The sequence below is a fragment of the Ochotona princeps genome, chromosome 6, assembly GCF_030435755.1.
Source record: "Ochotona princeps isolate mOchPri1 chromosome 6, mOchPri1.hap1, whole genome shotgun sequence".
NCBI classification, from domain to species: domain Eukaryota; kingdom Metazoa; phylum Chordata; class Mammalia; order Lagomorpha; family Ochotonidae; genus Ochotona; species Ochotona princeps.
Window position 1 is genome coordinate 38093777 of NC_080837.1, and position 19027 is coordinate 38112803.

General features: G+C 43.8%; 1 protein-coding gene across 3 annotated transcripts in view; it reads right to left on the reverse strand.

The window, feature by feature from the left end:
• EIF2AK4 (eukaryotic translation initiation factor 2 alpha kinase 4) overlaps positions 1-19027 on the reverse strand; it is a 100419-nt gene that overhangs the window by 30492 nt on the left and 50900 nt on the right. For all 3 annotated transcript variants that reach the window (XR_009245619.1, XM_058666084.1, XM_058666085.1), the window contains exons 12-20: positions 17915-18354; positions 17164-17233; positions 15174-15257; positions 12912-13034; positions 10628-10732; positions 8782-8836; positions 8230-8309; positions 3603-3704; positions 342-395 (exon numbers count right to left, since the gene is read on the reverse strand). Coding sequence is in view for 2 of the 3 variants with exons in the window: in XM_058666084.1 (XP_058522067.1) it covers positions 342-395; positions 3603-3704; positions 8230-8309; positions 8782-8836; positions 10628-10732; positions 12912-13034; positions 15174-15257; positions 17164-17233; positions 17915-18354 (1113 nt within the window). In the remaining variant the exon portion in view is untranslated. The remainder of the gene's footprint in view (positions 1-341; positions 396-3602; positions 3705-8229; positions 8310-8781; positions 8837-10627; positions 10733-12911; positions 13035-15173; positions 15258-17163; positions 17234-17914; positions 18355-19027) is intronic.

Consider the following 19027-nt stretch of genomic DNA (forward strand, 5'->3'; position numbering starts at 1 on the left):
TTATACTTGTAAATCATGTGTTTTTCCTATAAGTCCCAAGCCTCATCTAAAATAATGACCTGTAAACATCATTCTTTTTTTTCCTTGTGCACCAGCTTAGACAAGATTTCCAATAATTCACAAAGCACAGTACGTTACACAAAAGAACCCCAAAGTTTGTTAATTTTCTCTATCAGCCATTGGCATTTGTATGGTGTATTTCAAGCCTACTGATATTAAGGGCTTTTGTTTCCAGGACACAAGAGAAATAAGTGGCAGAAAACTGCTAATTGAAAAAAGAAGAAAAACAGTAATTAAAACCCAAGACTGAAAACCCAGTAATTAAAGCATCAGAACATTACCTGCTTTGCATGCTCTCCATCATCAAAGTCTTCCGGAAATTTAGGCGAAGTGGGCTGAAAGAGTATTGCATCCAAATCAGCGAGTGCTTGGCAGACTGCCCCAGTGAAAGTATTAATTCACCACCCATAAGAAAATCAAACACGGAAATGGAAAACAGCTAGCAAGGAAAAATGTGGCTGTTTTTTTTAAAGCTGCATGCTCATTTTAACAAATACAGAAGTACATTTTTTAAAGCTTTTTTTTTCTATTTATTTGGAAGAGAGGGAAGAGAGAAAAGAGATGAGAAGAGACATTTTCCATTTGCTGGCTCACTTTCCAATTGCCCACAACAGCTGGGTCTGAGACAGATCCAGGCCAGGAACCAAGAGCTCAGCCCAGGTCCTTCACATGCCTGCCTGGCAGCAATCCAAGTGCTTTGCACACCATCTGCTGGCTCTTCCAGCATGCATTAGCAGCAAGCTGGATTGGGAATGTGGCAGGACTTGACCCCAGTTACTCCAATATCAGGCACAGGTATTCCAAGTGGAGTTAAAGCTGCTGTGTCACATCCCTAGATATACAATTTTACTAAAATGTCACTCAAATGACAACCTAAGTCATAGAAGCACCTTATCTCAGGACAAAGATTTAAAAGAATCTAATGGTTTCCAAGAAGGACAAAGTAGTTTCATTAAACACATAGATGAAAAGAGGTTAAAAAAAATACCAATGAATCCCCTCTCCCCCCACTAGAGTAAAAGGAAGATGTTTAACACTAAAACCTCTTTTCTGATAAATAGGATCTTGAAAACAACATCAACTTGGCTATGTAGATATTATTGACTTGAGGGGACAAAATGAATTTTAGCACTTCATCAAGGACATAATTATCTGAGAGCCTTCCAATCATGGCAAGGCGTTGGCCATCATCCTACTACTTCACTTAGGCACACAGCTGTCGCTACTGTGTTGGCACGGCAGGAAATAAACTCAACAGTCTTCCAAGGTCTCTAGAGGATTATTCTCAGCTACAGTGTCTATGATTAACATCATCAGTACTCCTGCTCTGCTCAGTAGGGAACAAGCAGCACACCAGACCTCATGCTTATTTAAATCACTCTCATGCAAACCTTACACTTTGATGCCACTTTAAAAAATGTTTATATTCATTTGCATCAGCTTGAAAGGGAGAGCAACACACACACACATACACACACACACACACACACACACACACACACACAATCTTATACTCCTTGGTTTATTCCTTGAACACCTACAGCAGCCAGAGCCAGGCCAGGTCAAAACCAGAAACTAGGAATCTTTCCCGGGATCTTCTGATTCGGTGGCAAGGGCCCAAGCACTTGGCCACCTAGCATGCATTTAATGCCATTTTTAATGGACACTTTTGACCTTGCCCATTTTAAGATTAGTGCCTTTTAGCTAAGATAATAATGAAGCCAAGGCTTAATTCCAAAAAGCAAATGGAAATGTCACTGGAGGAAAAAATTCAAGTGGCTGATAATTTTTTTTCAGACCTCATCTAAACTTTTCCCTAGGGATTACTGCATCAGGTCCACTCCTTTTTTTTTTTTTTTTTTAACGATTTATTTGTTTTTTTTTTTTTTATTGGAAAGGCGGATATACATAGAGTAGGAGAGACAGAGAGCAAGATCTTCCATCCGATGATTCACTCCCCAAGTGACCACAATGGGCCGGTGCGCCGATCCAAAGCTGGGAACCAGGAACCTCTTCCAGGTCTCCCACGCGGGTGCAGGATCCCAATGCATTGGGCCGTCCTCGACTGCTTTCCCAGGCCACAAGCAGGGAGCTGGATGGGAAGTGGAGCTGCCGGGATTAGAACCGGCGCCCATATGGGATCCCGGGGCGTTCAGGGCGAGGACTTTAGCCGCTATGCCACCGCACTGGGCCCAGGTCCATTCCTTTTTACAAAAAATATTTCTCAGCAAATAGGAATACTGGTTACTCTGGAAAGGCTCAGCAAATGAATTACTGAAGCTATAGCCTCTTCCATATGAGGGTAGTTTGGAAATTTCATGGAAAAATGAAATTAAAAAATAAGTTTATTACATGTAAAAAATTTGAAATCCACATATAGTTTTTTCATAATACAACTTTTCCATGAACTTCCTGAAGATCCTCTCATAGGCACTACACAAAAAATTTTTTTTATAAAATAAACTTGTATTCTTAAAAAAGTTTTATTTTATTATTTGTTTGGAAGGCGGAATGACAGAGAAGGAGAAGAGAGACAGAGAAATCTTCTAACAGGATCATTCCCCAAATCGTTGTAATTGCCAGGGCTGGGTCACACCAAAGTCAGGAGCCAGGAATTTCATCCTGGTCCCTCACACAGTGGGAGGGACCCAAGGACTTGCTTTGACTCTTGCTTTCCAAATACATTAGTAGAGATCTGGACCAGAAGCAGAGGAGCCAAGACTCTGATAAAAATTGTCAACATGGGCCTGGCATGATGGCTCAGTAGCTAAATTCTCACCATGCAAGTGCTGGGCACTGGTTTGTGTCTTGGGTGCTCAACTTCCCATCCAGCTCCCTGCTTGTGGCCTGAGAAAGCAGTGGAGGATGGCCCAAGGCCTTGGGATCCTGCACCCATGTGAGAGACCCGGAAGAAGCTCCTGGATCCTGGTTTTGGATCTGCTTAACTCTGGCTGTTGTGGCCACTTGGGGAGTGAACCAGTGAATGAAAGTTCTTTCTCTCTGTCTCTCCTTCTCTCAGTATATCTGCCTTTCCAGTTTAAAAAATTATTTTATTTTTTATTGGAAAGGCAGATCAAATTTATGAAAGAGACAGAGAAGGATCTTCTATCTGATGGTTTATTCCCCAAGTGACCACAACGGCCAGAGCTGAGCAGACCCAAAACCAGGAGCTTCTTTCGGGTCTCCCACATGGATACAAGGTCCCAAGTCTTTGGGCCATCCTCCACTGCTTTCCCAGGCCACAAGCAGGTAGCTGGCTGCGAAGTGGAGCACCTAGCATACAAACTGGTGCCCATATGGGGATCCCAACACTTGCAAGGCGAGGATTTAACAAGTAGGCTATCATGCTGGGCCCAAAAATACATAAATTAAAAACAAAAAAACAAAACAAACAAAAATTGCTAGCTTGCTAGCACTGCAATTGGTGACTTAATCTAGTATGCTACAACACCAGTCCCATAAATTTATCTTTTAGTTCTTAGAAAAATGTCCTGATATTGGTGTAAGAGTTAGACGAGTGGCCAGAAATCTCTGATACATACATCTCTAAGTTGGCTGAGGACAAAGATCCTTTCGGAGGCTGTGACCATGGGATGATAGGACATCTCAAAGAAGATAATTCCCAGGCTGAAGAGATCCACTTTCTGAGAATAAAAATTTAGGGAGAATCATAATTATATTTGATATGAAAGTATAACATCAAAAAATTATATAACATCATCACTGTTAGACTAAAGTTCATATAAGTTCAAAACAAGACACATTACACACATTCTGTTTAAAAACATCATGGCATGAAAACTAGAAGAAATAGCTTAGGTTTAGAAGATGACGGAATATTTGACATGATTTCTCTCAATATTCCTCTCAAATACTGTAACTAGTTTAGCTATATACGCAGGTACAGATAAGCGCTGGCTGAAAAAACAATGGCTAAAAATGCAAGGACAACTGAAAGCTGTCACAAGACTTAGCTCTGTTTTGCACTGTTAGGAATCATTCTGAAAGTGAAACACAGACTCAAACCTGCAGCTTCTAGTAAGGCCAGCTACCGATGGCAAAGCTCTACAGTGAAGATGAAAGAACGGCATGCTGGGGAGGAGCAAGGATAATCCTAGCAAAGCTTGAAAGTGCATTTACAATTCAATGGCAACCTAGCTGAAAATCATGTATGACAAACTCTTAATATCCAAAATGCATTAAGAGCTCACACAACCCAACAGCAAAAATACTACTAATCGAATCAAAACTGGGCAAAGGACCTGAATGGATATTTTTCTTTTCTTTTTTTAAATAATTTTTTTTAAATTGGAAAGCCAGAATTACAGAAAGGAGAGACAGAGAGAAAGATCTTCCATCTGCTGGTTCACTCCCCAAGTGGCCACAACGGGCACAGATGAGCTGATCTAAAGCTAAGAACCAGGAGCTTCTTCCAGGTCTCCCACATGGGTACAGGGTCCCAAGGCCTTGGGCCGTCCTCGACTGCTTTTCCAGGCTACAAGCAGGGAGCTGGATGGGAAATGGAATATGAACCAGCACCATATGGGACCCTGGCACATGCAAGGCGAGGCGTTTAGCCACTAGGTTACCACGCTGAGCCCGTGATGGTTATTTTCCTGAAGATATTCAAATGGACAACAGCTAATAAAAAGATGTACTACATAATTAATTAATCAGAGAAATACACTCCAAACCACTATGAGCTGTCTTGTCACACTATAACAACGACTGTTTTAGATGACAAATTGTGATGAGAATGTAATAAAGAGAACCCTGGCGCCCTGATGGTAAGAATGTAAACTTGCATAGCCGCTACGGAAAAGTATGGCAAGGCCTCAAAAAAGTGAACAGACACACTCACAGTCCAGCAATCTTCTGTGTAACCAAAGGAAAGAAAGATATCTCAAAGAGATATCTGCATGCCCATGGTCATGGCAGCATTTTTCTTACTAGCCAAGACATGGTATCAGCTTCAGTGTCTATCAACAGAAAAATGAATAAAGTACAGGCAGTGTGTATACAACAAAATAGTACTTAACCTTAAGAGGAGGGACTTAATCCTGTCATTCATCACCATGTGATGACTCTGAAGACTGGCATACTAAGGCAATAAGCTTAGCACGGAAGGAAGGGCAAACACTGTGGGACCCCTTGGGTAACGTGGAATCTAACACACCAATAGCCACGAAGGTGCTTCCTAGGGGCTGGGGATCAGGGGGAAGGTCATGTCGGTCAGTGATGCAGACTTCAGGTTATGAAGCATAGGAATTCTGCAGATCTAATTGCAGCTTGCTGATCCCATTGCCTTCTTGATTTTGCTGGGAGAGCAGCTCTCATGTGTTCTCACCACATACCAAAGGCACAGCAACTATGAGGTGCAGCTCTCCTAGTAAGCTTGATGGCAATAATCACTTCACCAGGTCTACACAGATCAAATAATTGCGTTTTATACCTTAAAAATGCACAATTCATATTTGTCAAGTATACCTCAGCACATCTGGGAAGCAAAATGAATGAGTCAAAGAAAGAAAAGAGCAAACAACATAAAAGGACACAAGTAATCAAAACAATGATTAACTCATCAGCGTATACACACAAGCATGTAAATGTGGACTGTAATAAGAAGGAAGCACAGGGCAGGTCCGTGTGGGGTGGGGTCTGTGTAGGCAGCTGTGGAGGTGCTGGTGTAACCCTGGGTGACGGGGGCCCTGCTTACTGCCAGCTGCCAGATGGCATGGAATGTGCTCTCCAGGACACACACGCTTTCCTCAGCACCTGCTCTGAAGGACACGTGGGCTTGCAGAACAGCAGGCCACCCTCACAAACAACCCCCGGTGACCTCTGAAGTTTTCAAGAGCCTGAGGTCACTACGCATCAGAGAGATGATGGCCAGCCCTCCCCAGTCTGATGGGCCCATTTTTGTGTCTGAAGAAACAAAAACACTCCTACACACTAGACCTGTTACTGGCTCTGTTATTCACTTAACATGGTGAGAATGTTTTTTTTTTTAGTACTATTATCATTTTTCTAGAACAGTGTTCCAAAACATAATGCTAATGACAGTATTTAATGACTTGGAAACCCTCTGATTTCTTCAACTAGGTCCCCAATTTTTAGAAATTTGTTTTTCAGTATTACTCAAAATGCTGTGATGAATTCCTTTTACAGCAATCTATACAGATGTACCTGGCTGTTTCGTTCAGATTAGTTTTTTTTTTTTTTAAGACTTATTTATTTACTTAAAAGGCACCTGAGAGAGATAGATAGGGAAAGGGAGAGAGAGAGAGGGAGGGAGGGAGACAGAGAGTCAGAGACAGACAGACATTCATCTGCTGGTTCACTCCATAAATGGCTGCAAAGGCCAAGTCTGAGCCAGATCGCAGCCAGGAGTCTGGAGCTTCTTCGAGATCTCCCACATGGGTGAAGGAGCCCATCCTTGGCTGCTTTCCCAGGTGCATTAACAGGGATCTGTATTAGAAGTGGAGTAGCTGGGACTTGAATCAGTGCTGAGAAGGGATACTGCCATCACAGGTAGTGGTTTATCTGCTGTACCACAATGCTGCTCTCTTGGATAAATTTCTAATGTGGGAAGAGCCAGGTCAAAGGGTAGGCCATCTTTAAGCATTTTTTATATTCTTCCAGACTGATGGCTAAGGCACCCTCCCATCTCCTGTCCCCTCCAAGTACTGAGGGGTCTACATCAATTATGTGTCTGCCTGGTACTTCCAGGCAGAACAAAACAGTTTTTACTGCATGCCCGAGGATCTGCTTCTGCACACACTGCTTGCCTGATGTGTTTTTAAAATTGAGTCTATGCTCTTGCCCTAAGCGATTTCAGACATTCTCATCATTTAAAACCCCATGTGCATGCTGCCGACTCTCAGGGGTCTACCTCTGAATCCAGCCTTTCCCAGGAACTCCTCTGGGGGTCTCTGACAACATCCCAGACCTCTTTGGCATTTCCAGCATGCCTCGGAGCACTGCATCTACCGCCATCTCCTCCATGTGTATCTTCCCCAGCTTTCCTCACCTCAGTTACTTGCCCTGAATTTCCATTCCCTATGGTAGTGGGACAATCTCTTGCTACCTCTCCTCTGTGTGCTGCCAGCTGTTCAGCCTCTGTGCTCAATAGCAGTGAAAACTCTATTGCTCAAGAGACACCAGGAGCTCCCTGCACCCCTCAAACAAAAACCCAGCCTCTGTCCCAGTGGCCTGGTGCTGCATGGTCGCCTGGCCTCCCCTCCGGCCTCAGAGCATGCCTCTCCAGGCCAGTGCAGACTTCCTGCCTTTCAGAGGCCTCACGTGGGCCGAGTGCTCACTGCCATCCTGCTTCACCCCACCCCACCGACCTAGTGTGGCTTTTGTCCTAAGTGCTACCCCCTCAGGAAGGCCTTCTAAGGTCAACCAGTGTACAAGAGACGCCCTTCCTGTGCTCGTCACTGTTCCGTTTCACTTCTTCGGACAGCACACCACACATTCTGACTTCTTCCTTGTTTGCTTGTTTGTTTGCTGTTTCACCATCACTGGAGAAGCTCTGCAGGCACGGGGGCCACATCTGTCTCCTTCACTTGACTGCCTTGTTCCCTGTCTTTCTGGGACCTTGCCCTGGACAGATCTTGTGCACATATTCTCTGGATGGATGCCTGGGTGCACTGTAAACTCCAGGCAGTGACAGGGCCAGCTTCAGTCACTGTCCTTGGGGACAAGTTGTTTTGCCTGGAGCAGAAATGAGTGCTCTAGGCTGTATTTCAGCTCATAACTAAGCCCAAGTGCTGTGATTTTTAAATTTGTTTTATTGATTTGAAAAGGCAGCGTTAGAGAGAGAGAGAGAGATGGTCCACCCCTCAGTTGGCTTTCCAAATGGCCACACCTGTTAAGGGTGGTCCAGGCAGAAACTTGAGGCCAGGAATTCTATCCAAGTCTTCCATGTAGGCGGTAGAGGCCCAAGCCCATGAGCCATCTTCTGCTGTTTTCCCAGACACATTAGCAGGGAGCTGGACCAGAAGCTGAGCTACTAGAACTTGACTCTGGCATGGCTCTGATATGGGATGCTAACATTGCAGGTGGAGGTATAACATGCTGTACCACATTGTTGGTCCCAGAGCTGTGGTTTGGTATCCTCCTACTTCACCCGTGGAGCCTCCTGTTTCCCCCCAGGAAGTCATATACCTGGTTGTATGCAGACTTGGTGCTCCCCTGCACTTCTGGGCTTACATACAGAGCAGTGCCAACCATGCCCGTCAGGTGACCTGTGTGGAGGAGAACAGAGAAAAGCTTTCCAAGATAAGGTGGAACTAACAGAAGGGATTCTTAAGGATGAGGCATGATCTGTCAGCTGCCTGCACCCTTTCCAGGAAGAAGCAGTGCGCGCACACCGCACCAAGCAGGTAACTGTAAGTCATGTCTAGCTGACACTCGGGTCCACACCACAGATGTCTCAGCTGCTGCAGAGGAGGGCGGTGCCAGATGGACCAGGTCACAGGGTAACTTCCTATTCCTACTCAGGGTCAGACCAAGTAGAACTGACTGCCCCTGGGAACTAATTACTCCTCCAGCTGAAGTTCTGACTTTGGGTTTTGAACAATTTATATGGTAGAAAGCAAAAAGGATGAAAAGCATTTTCATAATGTTAATGTAATGAATAATTAAAATTTGCTTTGGAATAAGATCTTTACAAGTGAAAAACAAGCTTCAGGGTAAGAGATTTTATAGCACACTTACCCGAAGGGTCGGATTTAATCAAATGGTCAGAATGATCATCTTGCTTGCCGTCAGCCTAAAAGTACAAGTCCAACACCGAGCTAAAGTTTATTATTCCCTAGGAATAAGTTGTTAATTTCTAAAGAAAGACTGAAAAAATAAACATGGGAAACAGAATAATTCTAAAAATTTATGAACTCTACATTATTTTTTTGGTTCAGCTCCCTCACTGGTACAAGGCTCATAGCAAGCCCAGTAAAATCAAGGGGGAAAAGCGCAATTCATTAGGCAAGTCTTGCTTTAGAACAGGAATACCCAAAAGCTTCCAGAGACATGTTCATTTTCATACTGTAAAGGGCAAACAGAGTCCACCCACTAGGAAAGGGCAGAGGATATTAAAAACCACAGCAAATTCTTCTTCCCAGTAGCACTCCTGGTATTGCTGCTCTGTGTCAGCTTTTACTCTGTCCAGGAGGCTGGCCCCAGGGCCGTAACATCACCCGCTGCTGTATGTAGCGGGTCACACCTTGTTTACCATATCCGCTGACAGCACTGTCCCATGTGTCACCCTAAGTCCTCCTGGCATGACCTCCCTCCCTAGGTTTCCTAATGTGCAATACCATCAATGACCGCTCTCAACATTCACCATGCCAGCCACGTTCCTCAGCTTCCCCTGTTTATTTCGAGGACAACTCTGTGAGGTAGGCCCTGGGCACTTTCTACAGAGGTGGTGCTGAGCCATTAACTAACTTACACAAGCTTACATCTTGAAGCTGTGGCAGCAGCAGGGCTCCCGGTCCTGTTTTCTTACTTGCCTCAAGATACCACACACAGCCTTCCAGCAATCAGATTATTTCACCTGGACATCAGGGTCCTCACCTGATGCTTGGCCCTGGCTTGGTCCCAGCATTCTTTGATACACCCTGCCCTTGATGTGACTGGGACCATGCCCTTACTGTTTCCACTTTCCAAATTCCTCTCTCTTCACTCTTTCAAACCCATTTTCTATTCCAGTCCCTACTGTTCTAGCCACTAATCCAAGTCCTGGTTCCTTTCTGTCTGACCTTGGAATTATCTGCATTTCCCACTGACCTTGGTGTCGAATGAACTCTCGCTTCTGAGATTCTGACGCAGGTGTCCAGCCTCCTCTCTTATGCTCCCACACTTCCCAGTTTTAGGAAACCATGTAACATGCTGGCTTTCAAATAAGCATGTCCGCACACCCTAGGGCATTTGCTTATGCTGCTCTTCCTCTCTGGAATCTCCTGCCCGGTTCTCAACCTTGGCTTGCTGGACTCTTTCCTCATCCTTCAAGGCCTAGCTGAAACACCTTCGTCTTCACTCACAGCCTTTCTTGATCCTCACAACTGTATGCAAGTGTTTTCCTGTCTTCTCTTCAGCCACAATTTCTTTCACCTCACCTTCATCAGCTTTGTATGTTACCAAAGCAGCTACTCCACGATGTGGAGAACAGACTTCTTCTGAATTCTATGTTGTCTAGAACTGGTTCACTGGGTGTTTTACATCTGGGGCCTCATTTTGCAATAGCTAACTAAAAGCCCTTCAAGAGGTGAGTACACAGTTCAGCATATAGACTGAAATACTGAATTATTTCTTAAAATATTGCATGTCATTGACCTGCTGTTCATAAAACATTAACTTAATGTCCCTCAAGTGGAATTCATGCACCAAAACACAATTACCATTTTAAAGCCTGGGATCATTTACAGTATACCCTGACTTGCTTAATCTCCTGAGGCTCACACAGCAATGCTCAGTAAGCTCACTGTCCGGTGTTCAAACACTGTTAAAATTACCAGAGCACCTGGGCTCATTTTCAGGGACCATCCAGTTTCCAAATACTCACAGCAAAAGCTAGATGGTCTGTTGCCAAACCAAAATCACCTATTTTCACATGGTCATCAGAATCCAAAAATATGTTGACAGGCTTCAAATCCCGGTGAATCATTCCCTGTGGGGAGAGTGAAGAAACAATTGTTTCCCACACCTAGTATATAGCTATGCACCTGTTTCTGAATCTGAAAGGCCAACTTTTTTTTTTAAAGATTTATTTATTTTTATTACAAAGTCAGATGTACAGAGAGGAAGATCTTCCATCCGATGATTCACTACTCAAGGGAGTGAAACAGCCAGTGCTGCGCCGATCTGAAGCCGGGAACCAGGAACCCCCTCCAGGTCTCCCACGCGGGCACAGGGTCCCAAGGCCTTGGGCCGTCCTCGACTGCTTTCCCAGGCCACAAGCAGGGAGCCGGATGGGAAGTGGAGCTGCCGGGACCAGAACCGGCGTCCATATAGGACCCCGGCACATTCAAGGCGAGGACCCTAGCCACCAGGCCACTGTGCTGGGCCCGAAAGGCCAACTTTTTAAAAATGAAAATTGGATTAGGGCTTCTACTAGCCTCTTCAATAACCTCCAGCTTTTCTATGGCTTCTCCCCAACAGTCTCCCAGCTCCATCTTTTGCTGCTTCTCAGGAACATTAGCAGGGAGTGCAATCAGAAGTGGAACTCAAACAGGCACTCACAGGAGGCTGTGGCCTAACTTGCTGTGCCACAGTGTTGGCTCCTCCAACTGTATATTGTTCAATGTATTATAATATAGGAAACAATGAGATATAATAAAAAGCACTTTATCATATGACCTTTTTCATCACCACATGAAAAAAAATTCTCATTCCTTTCAAAAGCAAGAAGTCTCTATCTAGAATGAGGTTTGCTCCATACTCAGAGCTCTGTAGTTCTAAGGGCAGCACAGTATTAGATGTCCAGCAACTGGTTAGCAAGAGCTGAGCAAATGAGAGGGAGATGGGGACAGCAGGGAGCATGGATCTAGACTCCACTGTGATATTACAGCCAGAGTTCCAATGGCCTTCACCAGAACTCGTTTTTATTTTCAACCTTGTAAATTTTGTTCTCACCAAATCATTTATGGAGTAGACATGTATAAATTACAGCTCTGGTTTTTCAGAATAAATACAGTACCATATAAACATTTTCAGGTTAAAGAAAATTGAGGCAAAGGAAAAAAGCTATTTATATTGGTGAATGCATTAGATAATCCCATTTTATCTTGAAACTAGCCCCATTAGTATTGACAAGGCTACCTCCATTTTTAGCTTTAACATGACATTTTATACATATAGCAGGCTGTTATTCAGAAAGTCTCATTTTTCTTCCTTGCTGGATGACATTTTTTAAAGATTTATTTATTTTTATTGGAAAGATAGAGTTACAGCAAGAAGGAGAGACAGAGAAAGATCTTCCACCCACTGGTTTGCCCCACAAATGGCCATAATGACTAGAGCTGAGGCGATCCGAAGCCAGGAGCCAGGAAGTTCTTCTGGGACTCTCAAGTAGGTACAGGGTCCCAAGGCTTTGGGCCATCCTTGACTGCTTTCCCAGGCCACAAGCAGGGAGCTGGATGGGAAGCGGAGCAGTTTGGACATGAACCTGCACCCATATGGGATCCTGGCAGGTGGAGGATTAGCCAATTGAGCCATTGTGCCAGTTCCTCTCCAAGTTCTTAGAAAGGATAACACTAATTTAGAATCAACAACTCTCACTTGATTCTAAACTACCCAAGGAATGACCCTCACATTCCACACATGCCCAGATATTTTCTCCTCACCTGGGGGTTAGTTAAGGGCCACATGGTAAGCATCTTAGGTTTGATGGGCCGTACAGTCTATACAGCAACACCTCAACAAATGAGCACAGCTATGATCCAATAAAACTTTACTGATGGACACTGAAATACCAATTTCATGAATCACACTATCTTTTTCTTTTGACTTTTAATAACCACATAAAAAATGTAAAAGCCATTCTCAAAAAGAAAAAAAAAAAGTCATTCTCAGCTGGCAGGCCATGAAAAATCAGGTAGTGTTTGAATTTGATCTGCAGGCCACAGTTTGTGGATCTAGTCCTAACCCTCACGGCTGTTGCTGAACCTTGATATGCTGTCCTGGTTTGTTGTCATTGGACATTTTGTTCTATTTTCTTCAAAAATAAACTCTCTCAACTGATCCAGAGTTTTCTAGTTCAGTTACTCTCCACTCTTACATCTGACTTTCTTCTCCAGTCATTAATTACATGAATACAAATTTTCAGATAGGACTGTCGCAGAGCTTACTTTCTCATGAATATAAGCCAACCCATCCAGGATCTCCCGGAAAAGCCTCCAGAGCCTGGTGGTGTCTTGGAACAGTCCCTGGTCGATGGTGTCACGTAGAGTGCTCTTTTCGCAGTACTCCATCTATGGACGAGACCAAATCAGGTAGGAACTGGTTATGAAGAAAGCTTACACCAAACAAGGTAATTACAATTAATATTATCATCCATTTAAAAAGTTGTAGCACAAGTTTTAAATAGTTCTGGGAAAGAATTTCGTATACTAAAAAAAGGAACCAACAGTATTGAAATATATGTTTAGGGCAAATACACATTTGTTAATAATAATGCTAATATACAATATTAAAAATACATTAGGGATAAATGTACATAACTTTAGTAACCCAGCATAACTATTTTTTTTTATATTATTGCTCATGAAAAAAAATAATTTATTGGGGCTGGTTTTACAACATAGAGAGTAAAGCTGCTATCTGTGATGCTGGCATATCATATGGGCACCAGTTTGTGTCCCAGCTGCTACATTTTTCTGATCTAGCTCTCTATAACTGGCCTGAAAAAAGCAGTGGATGGTGCAAGTTCTTGGGCCTCTGCCACCCACATGGGAGACTTGGATGAAGCTGCTATCTCCTGCCTTTGGCCTGATCATTTGGGGAGTGAACCAGCAGATGGAAGATCTCTCTCACTCCCTCTCTCTGTAATTCTGCTTTTCAAATACACAAAATTAAATAACGGATTTATTTAAACCCCTTACCACAAATAACATAAAAAACTGAGACTGTCAGAAACATTTTTTAAAAATGGAAAAAAAATTTTTAAAGAGAAAAAACTGAGACTGCAGTAAAATTTTATCTATTGTTTTGTAAGATTGGTTCCAAACCAAAATTTTCAGGAAGGGCTAATTATTCTAATGATTACGTTGTAAATATTAGCGCATTCCAGAATGGGTTCTGTCTCACCTCTTTGTGAGTGCACCAATGAATCAGAAAACATTGACACATCATTTACATCTTACACTACTGCACAGAACTTGACTTGTGCAGCTAGTTCACTTTTCTACCAGTGCCACAGTTGAGACTGCTTAAGAAGAATGATGTACTGTTTCAAATGAAGCAGCACCATGCATTCTATCATGCTCAGAATATGCCAGCAAATTCTGACTCATTCTCCAGGTCTTGGCTGGGGGCCTCATATGGCCTCTTTGAGGAAGGCCCTTTATTTTAGTCTCTAGTTGTCTCTCTGTTGACAGAATACACCACTGTATAGCATGAACCACCTGGGCAGGCTAAAGCCAAGGTGATAGCTTACTAGAACTGGGGTGCCTGCAGCTCCTGTCTCCGACAGGTTCCTGGAAGAGCCTACAGCCACGTTGGTTTTTCTTTTGCACATGTAGGCAAGTATGCACATCATACCTCCTATGTACAGCCTGATTCTGCTTATTAAGTTTCTGCATACATGGTGAAGCACTTACAGAACTCCAATGTGGTTCTATGTACTTCACACGTGACCTCATTTACTTTCAGAAGTCTAGAGACAGCCACTACTAGTTAATTTACAAATGGGGAAATGGAGGTGCAGAATGCTGAGGAACTTGCAGCTCACAGAGCTGGGACAGGTGGATCCAGCATGTGAATTTACACAGCTAGGGTCTGGAGCAACCCTATAGCACTTCTTGAAAGGTTGGCAGGGAGCGGGTGAGGAGTAGGAGTTCAAGGCTGGGGAAAGGGATTTCCTTGCTGTAATTCTCCCTGGCCATTCCCCTTTGGAAAATGCCAGTATTACGCATGAAACAGGTCTTGGCCACCCAAAAGCATGCAGACATTTAAAGCCCAAGGTCTCGTGTTAACAGTTCTTGGATTACAATTATAGGTTGATGGACAAGAGTGAAGACTTGACGAAATCATGGTGGCTAGGCGGGGAGCCCTGGGGAGGTTTTTAGGGCACTGGGGTCTGCCTGCAAAAGCCAGTTCTCCCAGGAGAGTTGGTTATTTAAGCTGAATTCAGACTGGCATCTCTGTGTTCCTTGGCTGGCTTATGATCATCCCTTTATACCTCTACTATTGGCAGCTTCTACCAGATGCCATGTAATGGTGGGTATCATTTGATTTTGAACTATGAACTTCAACATTTTAGGCTCCTTTTGGGAATTTTAAAGTAACAAAAAGCTAATACAGCCAGCACTCCCTCTTTTGTGCGGTCTTGTTACAGCACCTTGAAGAGGAGCTGTTACATGTATCAAACCAATCACACAACAGGGCCTTACCTGGATATACAAATAGTGCACAGCCTCAGTTGTTACTGATAGCTCACTTTCACGGCCACCATTCTTCTCCTTGCAGTCTTCATCCTAACCCAACAGGAACACATAGAAGTTCCAATAAAGGTGAAATTTCACCACCCTCAAGTAAGTATCCACTCCCCACAGACATGGCCATCAGCTCTCCCTAGTGAGAGGTCGCTGAGCAGTACTTCAAGGCTATTTTGCTGTTCCCAGAGTCCTCTATGAATTTCACAGCTCTGCAGCTACCTACAGCCATGATGGCCAAGGAGCAGGCAGGTATCAGAGATGTGCCATGCATAGGAAAGCTCCCTGCTGGGTTCATGATTTCTTAGCACCAACAGCCTTCCCTACTCAGAACAGTAGCATGTATCCAGGCTAATCCCATAGGCCTTCAGTTTCACAGCAATGCAGAGCCTTGGCGTTGGCTTTTCCTGTAGGCAGACGACTAGAAACCATCTTTAGCTGAGGCTGTTTAAGTGTGACCACATAGCACAGTGACCTCTGGGATGAAGAGGAAGCACTCAGCAGCTGCTTAGGAGTCCGATCGTCTGTATTGCTGTTCCATACAGCTGATGTTTGTCTCCGACAGCTGGCTTTCTGTCCTATATGTGGTGTCTTTTGTCATTTATTTAAAACAATTATTTCAACTGATATGTGTATTTACTACTTTTTTCCTTAAGTACAGGAAAAGCACCAGTAGCATCTATTTCTGATCGAGTGTTTTGAATAAGGATCTTCCAACATTTTTCCTTTACCAAAGGGGGAAAAAAAAGCCCTCTTTTGGAAATAAATAGGCTCTACTCTTGAGCCATTGGTATTCTATGGAGATGATTTACAAAAATTGCTCATCTCCTAGAGACACCTAGCCATCAATCAGATTTCTCATAGGATGCTGCCCTTAACTGAGCAAAGCCAATTTCCCATAATAAAATGCTAGTTAACACTAAAACCAAACATATATTTTGCCTTTGCAGTATATTCTTTATATTATTTTTGATTAAATTTATAATTAATACATTTCAGCTGAAAGGAGATGAGATGATTGTAATTGATAAGGCAAATACCAAAAAACCCCATATCAGTAAATGCATTCAAACCTTCTTTGAAGCAGTTTCACTGCTTATACTAGCAGAACCTACATGCAGACTTTTCTAGATCTGTTATGAATGTACCCCTATAACTGCTGGTAACAAAGTCACCACATTCAACCCCCAGATGCAGAACGCTTCTCTGCAGCAAGCTTCGACAGCTCTGGCAGCCTGAAAGCCTCACTCTGGGCTCTGGGTGCCAGCACAGAGGAGCTCTGCAAACTACATGGGGAGAGGTGCAGAGCCAAGTGGGGAGGGAGCCCGGAGCAGTGACTGGTTTTCCATCTTTTTTTTTTAACCACAATTTTTTCATTATGCTCAGTACACATTCTCATGAGAGACAAGTTCCATCAGGTAAGCTCACCATTATTCTAAGTATGCTGCATTCAGATGTTCAGCATTACAGATAAAGCTGTGGCCCTCAAAACTGACTTCATAAACCACTGGTAAGCTCATGACACATCATGGTAAATCACTGTTCAAAGGGATGGTCTATGAAAACAAGGAACAGAGCTGAGCTGATGTGAGATCGATTTTCTGTGGTAACTTCATGATGAGACTGTTTAGTCACTCGGTTAATTTTCATTCCATTCTCATCTCCAACCACTTAAAATCTAGCATTATTTAGGAAACCGCTTTCTTTGCACACACAAAATGAAGCCTCATTTTGTTTCTTGCTTCTACAAGCAGAAGGATAAAAGCCTATAAATAAATATGAGTATATTTTAAATGAATGACCATGATTTAAAACAGGCCATTTCTACATCTGCGTATCCTATTAAGGCCTTACTATTTTACTCAAGCTTTACAGCAACAGATGTTAGTTTTCTTACACACCCATTCCATGTTGAATAAAATGTTGTAACTGCTGTCTATATATTTACCTGATTCTGATTTTTGCTGTTCTCATCCTCATTATCAAAGATGATATCACTTTCAGAATCTGAAGCAGGCCTTAAAGAGAGAAATAGAGAAATACTAAAATCAAAATCATGGCTGTAATTCTAAAAAAAAAATATCAATAGTTGTTCATTACTAGAAAGCAAAGGAGGCTAGAGAACTGGACCAGGGTCCCACAGGCATAAACCTGTTGACAATAGCATGTTCACTTGGACTTTGCTATAAAACACACTATTCCGAAGAAAAAATTTAACTAGATTTTTCCTTGGGGAAAAAAAAGAGATAATAGTCATGATAAAGTATATTCAATTGGATAAAATAAAAAAAAAAAAATCATGAAAGTACATGGCCAGGGTAGATTCTGAGATGCCTCAAGTTTAGGCTCATAAATTTGGCACTCTGGGGAGTGCAACTGGCACTGGATCAGGACTCTGAGTTAACTGGAATGTTCCACAGAGCTGCAGCCCTTATCTAAAATAATGACCTAACAGAAAGCTTCTTCAATATACCAAGATGAGGGGTCACTGTTATCGTTCCTTTCTACTGGGCTTGGATTTTGGAGAGCGGAATGCAGTGGGGAAGAAGTCCTTTGGATCCCATGGTGTTTGTTTTGCCAGGTCCCATTGGATTTCTACATGAACCTGCTCTGCTTAGCACAGGTTTGGTGGGGATTAAAGAAGGGGTCCCGCGCGTGTCCCTCGCACTGAGGGCTGTGACAGGCGCCGCGCTCCTTACAGGAAGGACTGGGAGAAGACCCCGTCGTGTTCGTCCTCCTCATCCTCGTCGTCCTCTTCGTCGCTGCTGGAGCCAGGGCCGGTGGCTGGGAAGCGAGAACTGGCTGAGCGCTCAACCGACGTGCTCCACTCCACGGAGCTGGTGAGGATGGGTGGTGGAGCGTTGGCCTCCACGCTGTCCGGGCTGTCCGTGTCGCCTGGTGCCTGCCCATGTGCTGCTCGTGTGTCCCGGGCCAGGGGCCCCGAGTCTCCAGGTGGCGTTCCTGGGCCAGTCGGCCGCTCATGCCGCTCAATCCAGGCGTTGTAGTAGCGTACAATATTCTCATGGTGCAGGCGTGACAGCAGTGTCACTTCACCCTTGATCCGGCGGAAGTGCTTGCTGGCGGGGTTGATGGGGATGCGCTTCACCGCGTAGCAGCAGCCATCCAGCTTGTTCTGTACCTGTCAAGTGGCCAGGGGAAGGGGATGTCATTTATCCCGTGTTGCCCACGGTTCCTCAGGAAAGTTGCAGTTCTATGAGATCCAACCAGAACCACAGGCGTGATACGGTCAAACTGCAGAAAGTCCTGGTACTCCCAGACCCAGAAGACAGCTCAGCCCCCATCTAGGTGTATTTAGCTTGCTAGAAGACTCTGAGGGAAAACATTTTCACTGTTATTTTTACTGATATCACTTTTAGATGCATTTCTCATATTACAATCTGCTGTCCAAACTTCTAAATAACTTCGGTTATTTTTTTTTAAGTGTAATGTTTCAAAGAGTGATCTAATTTCTGATTTTTTAAAAAAGACTAATTTGTATTTGAAAGATTGATTTACAGAGAGAGAGAAGAAGAGACAGAGAGAAAAAGAGATGTTCCATTCACTGGTTCACTTATTAAACGGCTGAAATGGTTGGAGCTGGGCCAGTTTGAAGTCAGGAGCCCGGAGCTTCAGCTGGGTCTCCCATGTGCGCACAGGGGCCCAAGGTCCTGAGCCATCCTTCACTGCTTTTCTACACCACAGGTAGGACGTTGGACCAGAAGTGGAGCAGCCAGGACTCCAATTGGTGCTCATATGTGATGCCAGCAGCACAGGTGGAGACCTAACACGTTACTACACCATAGCGCTAGCCC